This window comes from Lampetra planeri, chromosome 14, assembly GCF_965212315.1.
Source record: "Lampetra planeri chromosome 14, kcLamPlan1.2.h2, whole genome shotgun sequence".
In the NCBI taxonomy this organism is placed as follows: Eukaryota; Metazoa; Chordata; class Hyperoartia; order Petromyzontiformes; family Petromyzontidae; genus Lampetra; species Lampetra planeri.
This window is the reverse complement of record NC_136120.1, coordinates 263,277-278,822: the sequence shown is the minus strand read 5'-3', so window position 1 is coordinate 278,822 and position 15,546 is coordinate 263,277. Positions and strand designations below refer to the sequence as shown.

Genomic DNA, 15,546 nt, shown 5'->3' with positions numbered 1-15,546 from the left:
AAAAGCATATATAACTAGAATTCTGATCTGTGTCTTGTCTTATAAATAAAGGTATGTTTAGTCCATCGGCCTCTTGGCTTGCAAGGATAGGGCACCATAGTTAAAATGCAGTGCTCTTACCATTAACAATTGGTAAGCCGGCAGCATTTGTTTAACAAGCCTGACTGCTGACGAGACCCAGGCGGTTGCAACTGGTCCACAGTGTTTTTCCTTAATAAAACGCTTCTAGATAATATTGATCTGTAAATCAAATAGGCAATCGACTAAATATATATTTACATGTATGTGAAGACACAGAACAGAGGCCTGGTACAAGTTGCTTAAATAAACATGGTGTAGGCCAGTGTAAGATGAGAGCAATTTAAATTTGTGGAATTTGTAGGAGTGGTTGCTTAAAGCTGTTTGTGACCATAAACAAACGCAAGTAAAGGTGTGGCCGACGTGGAAACATACCTGAAAGTAGTTTGTGTTTTCTCTCAGGTGTATATCAATGCAGCGGACAAGTTGTAACATCCAGCTCCACTGTGTCTGCAGCGTTTGCATGTACGCCTTTCACATAGACAAAATCAGCATGTTAGCATCGTTCCGCCAGGCAGTACGGACTGTCAATTAACGTGAGCGTGGTGTCACAACAAAATACAGGAGAACTCTTCTCATCCGCGACCCTATGACCCATGTCTCCCATTCAGCGTGAAAACTGCCGGGTCTGCGAAAGATCCTGTTACCCGTGATGATATTCTTTCTATTATCCGCAATTGGCTTTCAATTTAACTGCAAATCTTTTATGACATAAGGAGTTCATCGGTAAATGTATCCTATCACCTACGATTGTACGCAATTTTTGACCACGGATGAACGGAGTTCATTTTTGCGCAGTAACACTGTGGATAATAAGATCCATTATGTTCCTTCCCACAAATCACCATGGATAAGAGGATGATTTTTGTTGTTATCAGTCCCCAGGGGTCACCTCGATAGTCTCGGCTGCTGGGTGGTCTTTCAGGAGTTGCTCGCCAAGTTTCTGGATGCGGTCAATATCGGCCTCCTTTCTCTCCAAGTCCTTTTGCAGCTCCTACAGGAGGAACACAACATCCTCATCAGCCAGCTTCATCCCACTGCTGGATGAGGGTCTCCCAATGGTGTGCATCAGATGACCTGTTCCAAAATAATTGTGATGTCCACCAGTGATCCAGCACTTTTGAGCACAGATTATTGGATTGTGCTGAGATTATCGTGTGTGTGTGGGCGTGCGCGCATGTCACCGCCACTTAGTGGCAAATGGTGGCTGTTGTTGTTGTGTTGCATACCCACCTGCAGGGCTATGAGGTGACCTACGCAGAGTGAGTCGCTGAGCTACAGTGCGTGTGTGAATGTGTGTGCCTTTCCCTTGCGGGGTGCAGTGTGATGCAGTGGTCAACGCACTGCGCTACAAACTCGATGACCAGAGCTCGACTTCCGCTTACGTCAGTTGTGCTTATCTGAACAAGTCCTGGGCCTCCCCTTGGCCGGCTCAGCCCTAAGTACCCGGTGCAGTGCGTAAACATCACCACTGGGGGGAAGAGGCGGCTGGGCGTCGTTCTGGCAGCACCACTCCCTCATGCACCGTGCTGGCCTTCATAGATTGCTTGAAAATCGTGCTTGCCCCGACAGTCTGTGGCTATACCAGGCTATACGGTGATCTTTTCTTTGTCTTTTGATCCCATTGCAAGCGCCAGCTCTCTTTGGACGCTCCAGTCATGTGTAAAACTATTCAATAACAGAGTTGGCCAAACATCTCAAATGCGAAAACGCCCCTGGAAAAAAAAGTCCCGAGAATCTCCACTCTTTGCATGAACTGCGACCCCAGGTTTGCTCACCGCGTGCGCGTCCCGTTTGGCCGACATGTTGGTGTTGCGGTCGCTCCAGTCGAAGACGAGCTCCTTCTCCTCGCGCAGGTTCAGCCACTTGAGCTCCTCGGTAGCCTGCATCATGAAGCTGCGTAGATCCTTCATGTGCTGGATGTGTCTTCCAGAGGATTCCTGTTTCACACAATCATCATCATCCTCAAAGGCCCACTGAGCTATGTAGCTCTTTTTCTGAAGCGACCTCCCATCATAAATGATAGCTCAAAGAAGCGGCTTTATCAGACGGAAATTTATAGCAGCCAAATACTCTGAGTCACGTTGACTCCAAATGTGGAGGGGAAAACCGGAGGACCCTGACAAAAATCCACAAAAAAACTCAAAATATACAGCAGACGTCAGGGTAGGGATCGAACCCACAACCTCCTGCATAGCAGGTGAGGGAGTTAACATCTCGCCACCGCTGCGCCCCCCATCATGGGAAGTCCTTCATCCAGCAGCAGATTGACAAATGGTAACACCTAATTTAATGATTATAAGATAATCCACTTTATATATACAGTATATGCAATGACCTGTGCACCACAGATATGCGCTATGCAAAATGTCAAATCAAATAACATGTCCCCGTACACTTATTCGCTGTGCAGTACTAGGCTTTAATCATTGTGATCAACAGCCATGATCAATCCACTGCTAGGTGAAGGCTAACCCCCAAGCTATCGTCATCCATTGCGATCCTGCGACAGAACAATTTGCCGAGCAACCCTGCACGATCTGGAGTCAACACTCCATCTCCGTGGTTTTACATCCCCTTGGATGCGTTACCTCCCGAGAGGAAGGGGAGAGTAAAGTATAGCCAGCTGTCCTTTGCCAATGATGAGAAACTTTTGACGGTAGAGAAGGTTTGTTGTGTTATTTGTGGAATGTGTTCATGGTTAAGGATTTAACGTACTTCACAAACGCAACAACAGAACTGTAGAGAAATAATGTACGTATGTATGCATTTTTAACAGCTATTTTACCTGTAGTATTTAAAATTAGGACCAGATTGTAGTGTATTATTTTAATGTTTTTTTATTTACTTTCCATAAAATAAACAAAAAATTGTAAGCTGCATACCTATGAAAGCTGAATAACACTCTATGGTTCTTTCGGTAAAGTCACATAGAAATAAAATAAATTAAATAACAGAATACGACGTTTCGATTGCAACACAAGCAGTCGTCATCAGGTAGAACTTAGCTAAATTTGAGAGAGAGACAAAACACAGACACGGGGACACAAACAGACACACAAGCAGAAAGAGACAACACAGAGACACACAGAGAGAGACACACAACATAGACACACAGAGACCCAACGTCTCTGTGCCGAGGCCTTAAATAGAGATAGAGGGGGGGGGGGGCAAAGAGAGAGGTGGGTCTGCTGGAGCAGAGAAATTAGCATCTCAATGAGAGAGCTGTGTGGACGGCCGTGTGGACGGCCAGGGGACAGAAAGACCCAGCATTTAATCTATTTTCTTTCTACGTGACTTTACCGAAAGAACCAAAGAGTAATTCCTGCAGTCACGAAAGCTTCAAATAAAGTCTGAATAACACTATTAACACTCATTATGTCTTATTATTGCTATCCCGTTATAATAAGGGTTATTATACGCTAAAAATGGCATTCATTGGCTTTGTTAGACACTTAGACACAATTTTTTTTAAATGTCCACTAAACTAAAACTTAACACGAGCAGTTATAAATTACATCACTCTTTTAAGCTGGCAATTACCAATAGTTTCCCACAATTATTGATCAACACATCATCATCGGCCTTGGTCAACCCACTGCCGGATGAGGGCATCGCTAAGCCACCGCCATCTCTCAGGATCCTAGAATGTAATCATCCACCCGATACCTAACATACACACGAGGTGACTCCGTCACTCCATCTCCTCGGAGGATGTCTTCTGAATGCATTCCATTTCATAGTTTACTGAACTTTCTTACCCACCCCTACTAAACATCTGTGAAAAAAGCTTTATAGCCCATTGGATTTATCCATGATAAATAAAGATTCCGATTCTGGCTGACATTCTGTCATTACTTTTGACCGTCTCACATCATCGCTTGCAGCGACTTTTCCTGACCAAGCCCACTTGCCTTCTTAATAGTTTGAACGTTCTCTAATCCACTCGTTCCTCTTTCTGCCTCTCAATGTAATTTCAATCACGATCTGCATCTCCCCATTGCTTGTTCATGCACTCTTCAGTTTTTGTTCCCATTGTCCATGTATTTTTGTTCGGCACATACATCATACCTGTCATTAAAATACTAACCTCCTGTTGTGTTATTTTAGGCATTGACAATGACTCAAAAGTAGCAGTTGCTTTAAATTACATAACAACCACACAAAATCAGCCCATTAGCTCGCGAAACAATAAGTAACTCGAGTACAAAGGGCAAGGTATAAATGTGACTTACCAGTAAGTTATGGTATTTTGAGTTGAGCTTCAGCAAAAGGTCACAATATTCATCCCTCATTTCTGGTGGCATGTTAGACTGAAATAATAAATCAGACACAGATATTAAAGGTTGTAAATCATTCCAGCAGAGGACTTCAAAGGGGGTGTTTGTTAATTTGAAAATGACCATTGTAAGGTTGTAGGCTGATGTTATTTATTATCTAGTTTGTAAAAACCGCAATAAAGTATTGATGTTACATAAGGAGTGATTTAATTTTAGATGATTCTTATTAATTGTATTAATGTAACAGCCGTTACATAGTGGAGGATGCCAGTCACATTTCTAGCACATGCTATAAACAACAATGTGTTCATTCTCTGCGGTTGCAATGTTCTCTTTCAGACGCAATGCGTGCCAGCCCTAACAAAGTGGCGCTCGTGCATGCCCTGTGTTAGAATGCCTCTTGTTCTTGTTGCAATCCATAAATAATACCACGGACTAAAATGCACGCCAAAAAGAAGGAATGCATTGGGACGGGTGATTGAGGCGCATTCGAGCTATTGTAGTGAAGAGGAGTCTGAGACTGGTTACGCACTTGTTTCTTCAACCCACAGCCACACTCGTTCCTAAAACCAACCCCGAACACGCGTCTCACAGCCCCTTTTAAACCCTCCATCTCCACCCTCGTTCCCAATACACAGCTCCGTCTGGCACACCGAGTCCGTGTGACCCCCGTCTCGTCTATTACCTGTGCGTGTGATTGGTGTGCTATGCTGAGTGCGAGTGCGTGAGGATGGCTCGCAGATCCCCTACATCAGTACTAAATACAAATGTAACCATGGACATAGATGAAGGGTTTATAGTTTTATGTACGTAATTATGTACGCCAAAAAAAGAATTATACTGCTTTGCAGTTTATTGTTAAAATATTTGGACTTTGGAGCATAAAGACCGCTGAGATGCAAACGCTGCAGACACAAGCATTTATTTTCTGAATGCGTTTTTCAAAGTGTGCATTTCTGTCCACATCGGTAATGACTTTGCACTGCGAGGTCACCTCTGTGAATGGGCATGGAACTACAGTACATTTACAATGATGTGCATTACAAGAGTGGCATAAAAAAAAGCCTTAATGTGAAGTATATGTCAAGATGCTAGTTTAAACCCTTGCCTCAGATGGCAGCTCATAAGATTAAAATGAATTAAGGATGTTAACTATTTAACTATGATGTTACATATTTACATTATGGATTAAGGTGAATATAAAAGCCGTAGTTCTAGCAATTTCTTGATTGTGCCTTTGCTGGCAGAAGGGCCTCCACTTGAGGGATCTATTGAGAGCACCTCTTGATGGTAAGTTGGCGTAATTTGACATGCAACATTCGGGTCACTTGTAATACTGAACCAATTGATCGGAATACGTTTTTCAAGCATTTTCTTTTGGTTCAGGACCATCCTAAGAGTAGTGAGAGAAACACCTCTAGCCATCCCATGCGGCTCATTTTTTTCTGTTTCAGGCAATCTACTTAATGATTAACCCCGTTTTTTGCAAAGTGTGTATGACAACAACAAAAACTCATGAGCCATTACTTCCTTAGATAATGATTTAGGAAATTACCTCCAGCTCGTTTGCCCTGTCCACCTGGCTTCCCAAGCCAGCAATAGCAGTCTGCATGGTCTGAAAGTTTTTTTGCTGCGACTCAACGCTGTTCATATCGCTAGCGCACACCATGCGGCTCAAGTGGTCCTGAAAGCATCGCACAGCATTCAATGTCAACGACAACGCATTGTACAGACTGTCAGATGTATGTACATATGATGAACTTCTTCCGCACCGTACATAGCCAACCATGCTAATCGGAGGTGTGGGGGGGGACAAAATGCTAAACACAAAAGGAAGTTCTAAAGAAATTAGTTTTAAACCTAGATTTAAAAGTGCATAGCTCCAGTGGCTTCCAAATATCGGAGACAGCCGCAGAAGCGCATCTGAAAACGCACGATGCTGTGGCCGTCTTTGTTTGACGGATGGCTAAAAGCTGCCGCTGCTGTGATAATGACCGGAGTTCGCGTGATGGTTTATGCTCCTTGACGAGAAAATCAAATCCCCAATTGCCTGCACTTATAATTTTAGTGCACAAGCTGCTCGTTGATGGCGGCTGTGATTGCAACACTCTCAACAGTAAAAAGCCCTTGGCTTCTATTCCCGCCCGCGCTGCAAATGACACCAAAAGAAAAATGCGACACATTTGACGCTCGGCACGTTCAGGCGGACACGTGTGCGCTAGCTGCACCCCCCCAGCCCCCACATTGCGATCGCATATAGGGTGTAGAGAGCGAGCTGGGTCTGGACATGCAGGTATTACAACGCTTGGCATTTATCTTATGCAAAGCACTCTGCAAACAAAAGTTAATTGTCTCTTATTCTTGGTTCTTTCGGAACGTCGTGATCATTTTTTTGTTTAATTTTTATAATTTTATTATTTCCCTTCTACGTGACTTTACCGAAAGAACCAAGAATATGAATCCCTGCAGTCACGAAAGCTTTAAATCGAAATTTAATTGTCTCTGTTGACATTGTTGAAAGCGCCTATAAAGTACACACATTATGCACACAGCAATGCATTCCAAGGCAATGTACAGTGCTTCTGCGACAAGCAAATATATAGTGAGTAATGTACAAAAGCATATTTGTGTGTTAGTAACGTACTGCCCTTGGGTCACCTCCACCCCCATTACATTGGTCAAAGGGGCTGTTTGACTATACTTCACCAGAATGGTCAGTACAAGTTGGTAAAGGGGGTGCCCGGGTCCTGCTACATCAAGATGTTTGGCTAATTTCATTAATGAGCATTTGGCATGTGGTAGGAAACCGGAGTATTCGGAGAAAATCCACACATAGGATGGACCGATGCTCAGCTCCACACAAATAGATTCAATCTCTTGCTATACTGACATCTCCTGGGCCCCTCCTTGGCCTAAACCAATACCTGGTATTCCCGGGCGACCCTCACATCCAAACACTCACCAGGATCAACTGTGAATAATTCTCAAAAAAATCCGCCAAGATCTGGCTCATTTCCGAGTGCTCCGATTGGTGTGCGATGTTGATGACGGCGGGTGGGTTGTGTGGGTTGTGTGGATTCTTTTGTGTTTTTTTCAGTCTGTTTAAATGGAACCAACCTCCTTGCTGTTCACCCAGCTGAGGAGGTCCTTAATGGAGCGGAGGTGACCCGCAGCCTCCTGGCTGGAGACCGCGCTCACGCCGTTGTAATGCTTGCCCTTGCCCGACGCTTGGCTCAGACCCAGATTCTGAAATTGCTCCTGCACGACTTGGCTGTTGCGCACGACCACGTGCTCCTCGCAGCCAGAAAACTGAAGCTGCTGCCCGCCCAGCCCTGGCTGCACATTGCACTGGGGGCACGTGAAGGACTGCTGGCCTGAGAAATTCTGCTGAAACTTGCTCGTTTGCACCCCGCCGTCAGGGAGCTGATTGAGCGAGGCCCGGTACTGCCCCATCACCTGGAGCTCGTCTTGCAGCTGTACGAGCCTGGAATTCCAAAAGAGAGAGGAGCGATGCGAGTCAAGCAGCAGCAGCAGTAGGAGCAAATCCTCGTACAACTGCAGTGCAAAGGTATTGTCGGTTGTGCTCAGAATCAAAATATGCATTCATACTGCAAGAATCCATAAGCTATGAAGATATTTGATCACAGATGTCCAGTAGGTCAGAACGTTACAACACGATCGGAATGCAAAGTATAGAAAAGGTAAACAAATCACTTTGCTTTTCTGTCTTGCCCAAGTTTGTTATTTAGGGTTGAAAATCGTCAGGACTTGATATACTTTTGCAATTTGCACTTAGATACTCTTATCTATTTTACGTATTTATATTTAATTATTTGATTACCTTTTCTATACTTTGCACTCCAATCGTGTTTTCGTATTGTTTGTTGTAACTTTCTGACCCACCCCCACTGGACAGCTGTGAAAAAGAGCTTAATAGCTCATCGGATTTATCCAGGATAAATCATGATTCCGATTCTGTTTGCGGGGTGCACCCTGTGTTGTTTGGAGCGATATCTGAGCGAAATGTCAGACATCGTGGCGGCGAACAAAACGTGACATATTTGCCAAATAATTTCCCCAACTTTATTTCCCAAATGGGCTCCCGGCACGTTGAGCGAAACGTCGGACATCATTCCGAGCAGCACGCAGTGCGACCAATAAACACATCGGAGAGCTATATCCACGCACCGTTGCTCTGGGCGAATGCACGAATAAACAGGAGGCAGTTGAGGGGTGAAGTATAACAATCGTGAAGCGTAAAATGCACATGCAGCAATCACGAATTTTTTTTTACGATATCAATTATTTACATCACCTAATCATTTGCTGTTGGCAGGGCAATAAAATATGCACTGTATGGAAGTGAAATTAGTGGACATCAATTACAGTTTGCTTGTGTTCTCACTGTTATGAAACGGATTATAATTTACAGCCCTTTGTCAATCCACTGCTGGATGAAGACCTACCGACACCACCTCGATCATGGAAGTTGTTTGATCATATTCTACCACGCTAGTTTAATTGGTAGTTTATCTTATCTGGCTTGCAAGTACAATATTTAAAACACACAGCGCATAGCTGAACATAATTTATAGTTCCAGACCACTTAGCAAATTTATTCAACACAAGTGCCTAGGGAAATTGATTTTGATTCCGTATACATGCGTGCAGTGAATAGTTGTGGTGCACAAACCATTCCATACATTCAGATAATCGTGAAACAATTCACGGTTTATTTGTCAATCCACTGCTGGATGAAGGGCTCCGCAGTTTTTTGACCTCCGCATTCTTTGAGGCAGTGATGGTTGGTCAAGAGCCTCAGAGACCATTGTAGATAAATACGCCAGCCACGACTGAGAATCAATCTTATGTCACCAGGTTCACGGCACAAGTGTGCTGACCACTGCGCCCCCTGCTCTACCCCCAACAGAACCATACAAACCGAGAGTAATCCATCATCACAGGAGCGAACTGCACGTTATATAAAGGCAGGCATCATCTTACACGTACAGTACACTAAATTGCCTGCGCAATAATAATCCAAGCTGTCGCGCAGGCCGTTATATAATTGGTCGTCCAATTATATATAGAAATGGTAATTTCCTTTCTATTTAGTTCACCCCAGAGCCTTGCCCTCGAGCAGACACTGTCGTTAAAAATTTAAAATAATAATAACGCCACCGAGTTGGCAGTGTCTCAGGGATGCCAGGCTGGTGGCGTAAGGCCGCGCTGCATGTACCTGTTGTACAGGGCGTTGGAGTCAGGGTTCCGCGTATCGTAGAGCTGGATCTTTTCCGAGAGCCACTTGAGCTGGCGCTGTGCCTGCATCAGGTATTCGTCAGTCTCGGTGATGTGCCATGGCTGGTGACCTGTGTCCATGCGTCGCAGATCCTGTCGGGGGAAAATGAACATTTTTGTGAGACCACAGTATCCTGATCCCTTGAGTTCTCACCCGATTAAACCGTAAAAATTACAAGTCAAGGTGAAATAAATGAATGAGAAGTGTATGTATGTTGAACTTCTTTCGCACCGTACGTAGCCAACCGCACGTTGGTTTTACGTTAGCTTTTTTTTTTATCACAGTTGTCGAGCGCAGGGCCCAAATGCCCTAAAATGCCAAGTGGCACAGAAACGAAGAGCGCTATGAAGGTTGCAATAGATAAAGAGTTCATGCGTTTCTTAAAGCGAGCAAGGTTATTACAGGGCCTTGGGGGAACACCTGAGACGACGGGAGGGAATTCAAAGTTGAGCAGTGCGAGGGAAGAAGCGGAGAGAAGTGTTTTAATCTGCAGTGTGGCGACTGTGAACAACAACCGTGAATGAGAGGAACAAAGTCAGTCTGGTAGATCGTGCCCTTCACAGGCATAGCAGCCATGGTCAGAGTGAAAGAAGAGTAATAAGGGCGGTGACTGACCACTGATGAGTAAGTGACTGGAGTGACTCGGCAAATGCTGGTTCATCAGTCAACCCAATAACAAACGTTAACAAATTAGGTATACAGATAGTTCCCGAGTTACGATGGTCCGACTTACGATATTTCGATTTTACGATGGTGATAGCGATACGACAAAATTGTAAAATATTTTTAATTTGCGCAGCAGGCAAACGCAGCAGCGTACGAGGTACGATACTGTACGTTGGGACACTGCCGGGATGTACGCATCTCCCGCCTTGTGTGGTGATGCCTCACTCTCAATGCATGTTAAAAGTTTTTATAGCAGATAGGATTGTTTCCTGAAAAAACTTTCTATTAAATTGCAGTTCTTATAGGTCGGTTAAGAATTTACCTTGTTTTTTTACTTTACATTTTAATGTGCAATACAATATTGTAATGAATAAATACATACAGTATATAGTTTATACAGTACGGTACGGTAAATTGCTGTTTTGCTAAATTATCACCATTCTTTAAGACTCCTGGGTAGGCTAAGCTATCTTCGACTTATGATATTTTTGACTTACGATGGGGTCGTTGTAACGCATCTCCATCGTAAGTAGAGGACTACCTGTATAAGATGAATGCAATACTCTGCCTATGACTCACTGTCTCTATCTCTATAAAATAAATGGCCGTTTCTCCACAGCGTCTTGAGATGGGATCACATTTAGACATTATATAAATCCAATTTGCATTGGATTGTTTAAAAAATACAATTACTAACGGTTAACACATTATTAATCATTACAAACTATGATCGCAATGTGTGCTAAAGCCACACGAATGTGTTACGTCATATATTGCAACAGAGATGTTTCCCATGCACAAAAACACCCAATATCAACAGTTCGTCTATTTTGAGTCAATCCCATGTTAAGAATGGAAAAAAAGGATTCACAAAGAGTGACGACCTTGTTTTCACACCCACAATGTGGGCGAGGAAGTACTGTACTATGAAAGGGCATCAAAACCACAGGTACTGCATCACGTACGTACGTCCGTACGTTGAACTTCTTTCGCACCGAACGTAGCCAACCGTGCTAATCGGAGGTGCTCGGGGAAGGACATCAAACTAAACGCAGTTCCTTTATTCAAAACCAGGTGAGAGCCCTTGAAGACTAGCTCTTCGTGTATAATAAATACAACACGGTTGTGACAGGAAATCAAGACACAGGTGTGTAGGGCCGAAATATTAGACGCCAACATCCGCGTTATCAAAAGGGTAAAGGCCAGTGCCGGATGAAGCTAATCCAGGGCCTGTAGCATATGTTATAAAGGGGCCCTAAATAAAAAAAACACGTAAATATTAAAACACATACATTTTTTACTTGCACAGTAAATTGTAATTTTTCATTTGCTATACAGCCAGATAATACGACAAATCGCTAACCATCATTCATAAAAGTTGAAGGCAGTATAGTACTATAGTACTATAGTAATAGAGCAAGTGCAGAATCACTGAACTGGAATTGATAGCTTGAAAGCATTTAGCGCGGGGCCCTTGAAAGTGCGGGCCCGTAGCATATGTATCTGGATAAAACATAGCGTGGTACGAGGATAATCCGACTTCTGGTAAAGGTCACGTTTACGATTATCTCTGTTCTGATGAGGCCCAACAGTCATACATATTAAGGTGTATGCATGATCACAGAGATTAAAAAAAAACAAATCAACACATTAATCCGTATCGGGATAAAACATAGCGTGGACACAGGCCCATGCTGCTGCATGACGCGATTCGTCCATGTGCACTGTTCACCCCCCCCCCCCCCCATGTTTTGATTTATGATGGCACTGTACACAGCCCGCACTACTACTACAATATCGACGTGAGTCGTGACAGGTGTGCGTTAGCACAGGGCGACTCGGGAAGGGCAGGTGCAGACTTGAAATATGTCAATCGTCCCGTGCGGGAGCTTACAGCCTGCAGGTTGGTGTCAAGCCTCTTCAGCAGCTCCTCAAACTTGGAGAATTCCATTTGAAAGTTGACGGGGAGACCGGAACCCTTGGGTAGGCTTCCTTTGGACCTGCGCAGAAATGGCCACACCGCACGCTCGCTGCATCATCCATCACGCGGCTACGGTTACATTCGTCCGTGCCGAGGGCTCGCTAAATGCATAATGAACTTCTTTCGCGCCGTACGTAGCCAACCGTGCTGATCGGAGATGTGGGGGGGGGGGGGTACGCTCTCTAGAAAAATATAGCAGCCAAAAATATGTCAAACTTCCTTCGACTTAAGTTTTGGTAACTGAGGAAGTAGTTTACTAAAAGTGGTTGCACGGATACTGTACAAGTGTAATGTTTCAAATAAACATGTACAGGATGAAGAATGTATGAGCAAAACTATTCTTGAGAGCATATGTTCTAGCTTGGCTTCTTAACTAATTAATTATATCAAGCGGCACAATTAAACGTCGCATTAATCGCAACCTCAAAAACACAGCACCACGCGCACTCACTGCGATTCTCGGCGTAATGCAAATCCGCGAAGGCTTTTTGCGCAAACCACAAACACGCACAAGTCAAGCCACTGCCGCCAACATCAACTCAATACTGCCATGGACACCATCGCCAACATCAACTCAATACTGCCATGAACACCATCGCCAACATCAACTCAATACTGCCATGAACACCATCGCCAACATCAACTCAATCCTGCCATGACCACCATCGCCAACATCAACTCAATACTGCCATGACCACCATCGCCAACATCAACTCAATACTGCCATGAACACCATCGCCAACATCAACTCAATACTGCCATGAACACCATCGCCAACATCAACTCAATACTGCCATGAACACCATCGCCAACATCAACTCAATACTGCCATGAACGCCATCGCCAATCCGCCCGGCAGCCGTCACCACCCTCACCTGGCGGTGTTCGTGCTGCTGCTGTAGTTGGCCAAGTGGAGGCTGCCGCCCTTGCCGGCGTAGCGGGGGAAGTCTCCGTCGTAGGCGCCGAACTGGTTCCCTTGAGGCGGGAGCCCCATCTCCACAGGGTGCTGTTGCATGAGGGCGGTCGTTCGAAGCACTCTGGCCGAGCAGGACGGATCGGAGCGCAGCGGTAGGACCTACCGGGTGACTGAACAGGGCACGGAAGGTGGGTGGGGGTGACGTCACAAACGCTGATGATCTGTGGTGGTGATGGTGGTGGTGATGATGATGATGATTAACAACAGAAATGTCCGGTCAAAAAACGGCAGAGTTGGCCTACTGCTGCTGCGGGTGCAGGAAGAGGCTCGCGTCGTCAAGCCCGAGACACAGGGAAGGGGTAGGGCGAGGTGGCCCCTGAAAGTTCGCAGACAACCTGACACCCACCGGCGATAGCCTTTCACGCGTCAAACTCCACCCCAGCCACGGGTGGTGGTTCACAAAGCCACCTCCCCTCCCCCCGCCCGCCACGGCGGACGGGTGAGTGAGTGGGTGGGTGGCTCGAACCGTCCCGACAAGTTCTCTCTTGCCGCCTCGAGGCACCCCACGTCTCCCTCCTTGCACCCTCCTCCTTGACCCCCCCCCCCACACAGAGAGAGACAGGGCGGCAACCGGGCTCGTTATTTGAAGGCACTTTCAACAATGTTTTGAATTGCAGTCGGACATGTTTATCGCGACTGTACACGATACGAGGAGAGGTGGTGGCTGCGAAGGAACATTGATGTTGGTGTAGGTTTGAGGTTCACTTTGTCGGTGCTAAAAAAAATTGCCAACAACATTTTGTCTTGGCTGCTGCTAAGTCAACCACAGATTCCTTTGCTTTCACGTCATGGTTCACTCGCCTCTCGCCACCACCCCCTCGGGCGAGGCGCGGATCATGGGCGAATGAAATAATATTCTGCGAATGGCATAATGAGACCTTAAAAACACAGCCCCGTAAATTGCACCTAGTCATGCACTTACATGCAATTAGGTGATGGCGCATAGCAAAGGTAATTATATTGTGGCGGAGTTAGCGCAGCGGTCCGCGCACTCTATGATCAACCCGACCACCTGAGTTGAATTCCTGACCATGGCTAAAATCGGTGGCGTGTAACACGTAAACCATGGGTCTCTCACCAACCCGCACTGACCAACGTGGTGAACTATGGCTAAGCAAAGCCCATGACCTACATACTGTGGAGCAGTCTTTAATCCAAGAGTGGATGTGTCATAAACCTTCTTTGCCTAAATGAGAACACTTAAAAGCCTCTACCTAAACAAGTACGCTCACACTCTTTGTATTGACTACAGTACATGTGTGTATGTTTTAGTGGGGAGCGGTAGTGGATTGGTTAGCGCGCCGGTGTAAAAGGCTAAAATAACCCCTGCCCCGATTAAACCCGGGTATAGTTTGGCCCAGGCCAGAGTATACCCGGGGGGATAAAGTGTCCTAGGCTAAACTATACCCCCCGGGGGTTTAAACTAGACTGGTCCAGACGATACCCCTCCAGGCCAGAATATGCCCCATGTGAAAGTTCGAAGGCAATTATCCATACAGAGAACAGCCGACAACGAACTTCAATCGATATCTAAAAAGCGTATAAATGGAAGTAAGAATCTCAATTTGATCAATTGAAACATTTTTAGGGTTAGGGTTATTAAACATTTTCAGGTTGAAGCAATCAAAGTCTATGTGTTTACAGTTTTAAATAAAATGTTGGAAAATTTTAGTAATTCGTGTGTATATCGCTCAACACTATTACTATCATGGGGGTATGATTTGGCCTAGAGGGGCATAATTTGGCCCAGGCCATAATATACCCCAGAGTGTAAATTGGCCAAGGCCATAAAATACCCGGGTATAATCTAGCCTAGGCCGTTTGAACCCCGGGTATACTACGGCCTGTGGGTACACTACGGCCTGTTACACCGGTTCGATTCCCACTCACGGTCAACACCCATTGACGATTATCTGAACCGGTCCTGAGGCTCCCCTAGGTCGACTCAGCCTCAAATCAGTACCTGGTGCGTTCGTTATCTGCTTCAAGTTTATGCTGTGTGTTTGGTGCAGCGCCATCTGTCGACATTGTGCAAATATTCGGGGTTTTTTTTACCCTTTCAGTGCTTGATCCCGCGATGCCGCATTGGCAAATCTATTCCGTGACCACCACGGAGGAATTAAACGAATTCCATTTCGACAGTGATGCCTCTTTAAACGTGAAGACATGTAAACCGGTCATGTACACCTCCATATTTCGCTGTGCGGAACGCGTGCAAGATCGTGTGCTTACACGGTCGTGGCATGGAATACGGAGGATGAAAGTT

At 45.3% G+C, this 15,546-nt stretch overlaps 1 protein-coding gene across 2 annotated transcripts in view; it reads right to left on the bottom strand.

Annotated features, from left to right (window-relative positions):
• LOC144722271 (dystonin-like) overlaps nt 1–13,746 on the bottom strand; it is a 42,295-nt gene extending 28,549 nt beyond the window's left edge. Inside the window, exons 1-10 of one of the 2 annotated variants that reach the window (XM_078600365.1) lie at nt 13,627–13,746; nt 13,180–13,390; nt 12,218–12,323; nt 9,598–9,749; nt 7,476–7,842; nt 5,914–6,042; nt 4,314–4,391; nt 1,857–2,018; nt 971–1,072; nt 454–549 (exon numbers count right to left, since the gene is read on the bottom strand). In XM_078600365.1, the coding sequence (XP_078456491.1) occupies nt 454–549; nt 971–1,072; nt 1,857–2,018; nt 4,314–4,391; nt 5,914–6,042; nt 7,476–7,842; nt 9,598–9,749; nt 12,218–12,323; nt 13,180–13,319 (1,332 nt within the window). In that variant the 5' untranslated portion in view covers nt 13,320–13,390; nt 13,627–13,746. The other variant, XM_078600366.1, reaches the window with a different exon arrangement.
• Between the last annotated feature and the right edge of the window lie 1,800 nt (nt 13,747–15,546).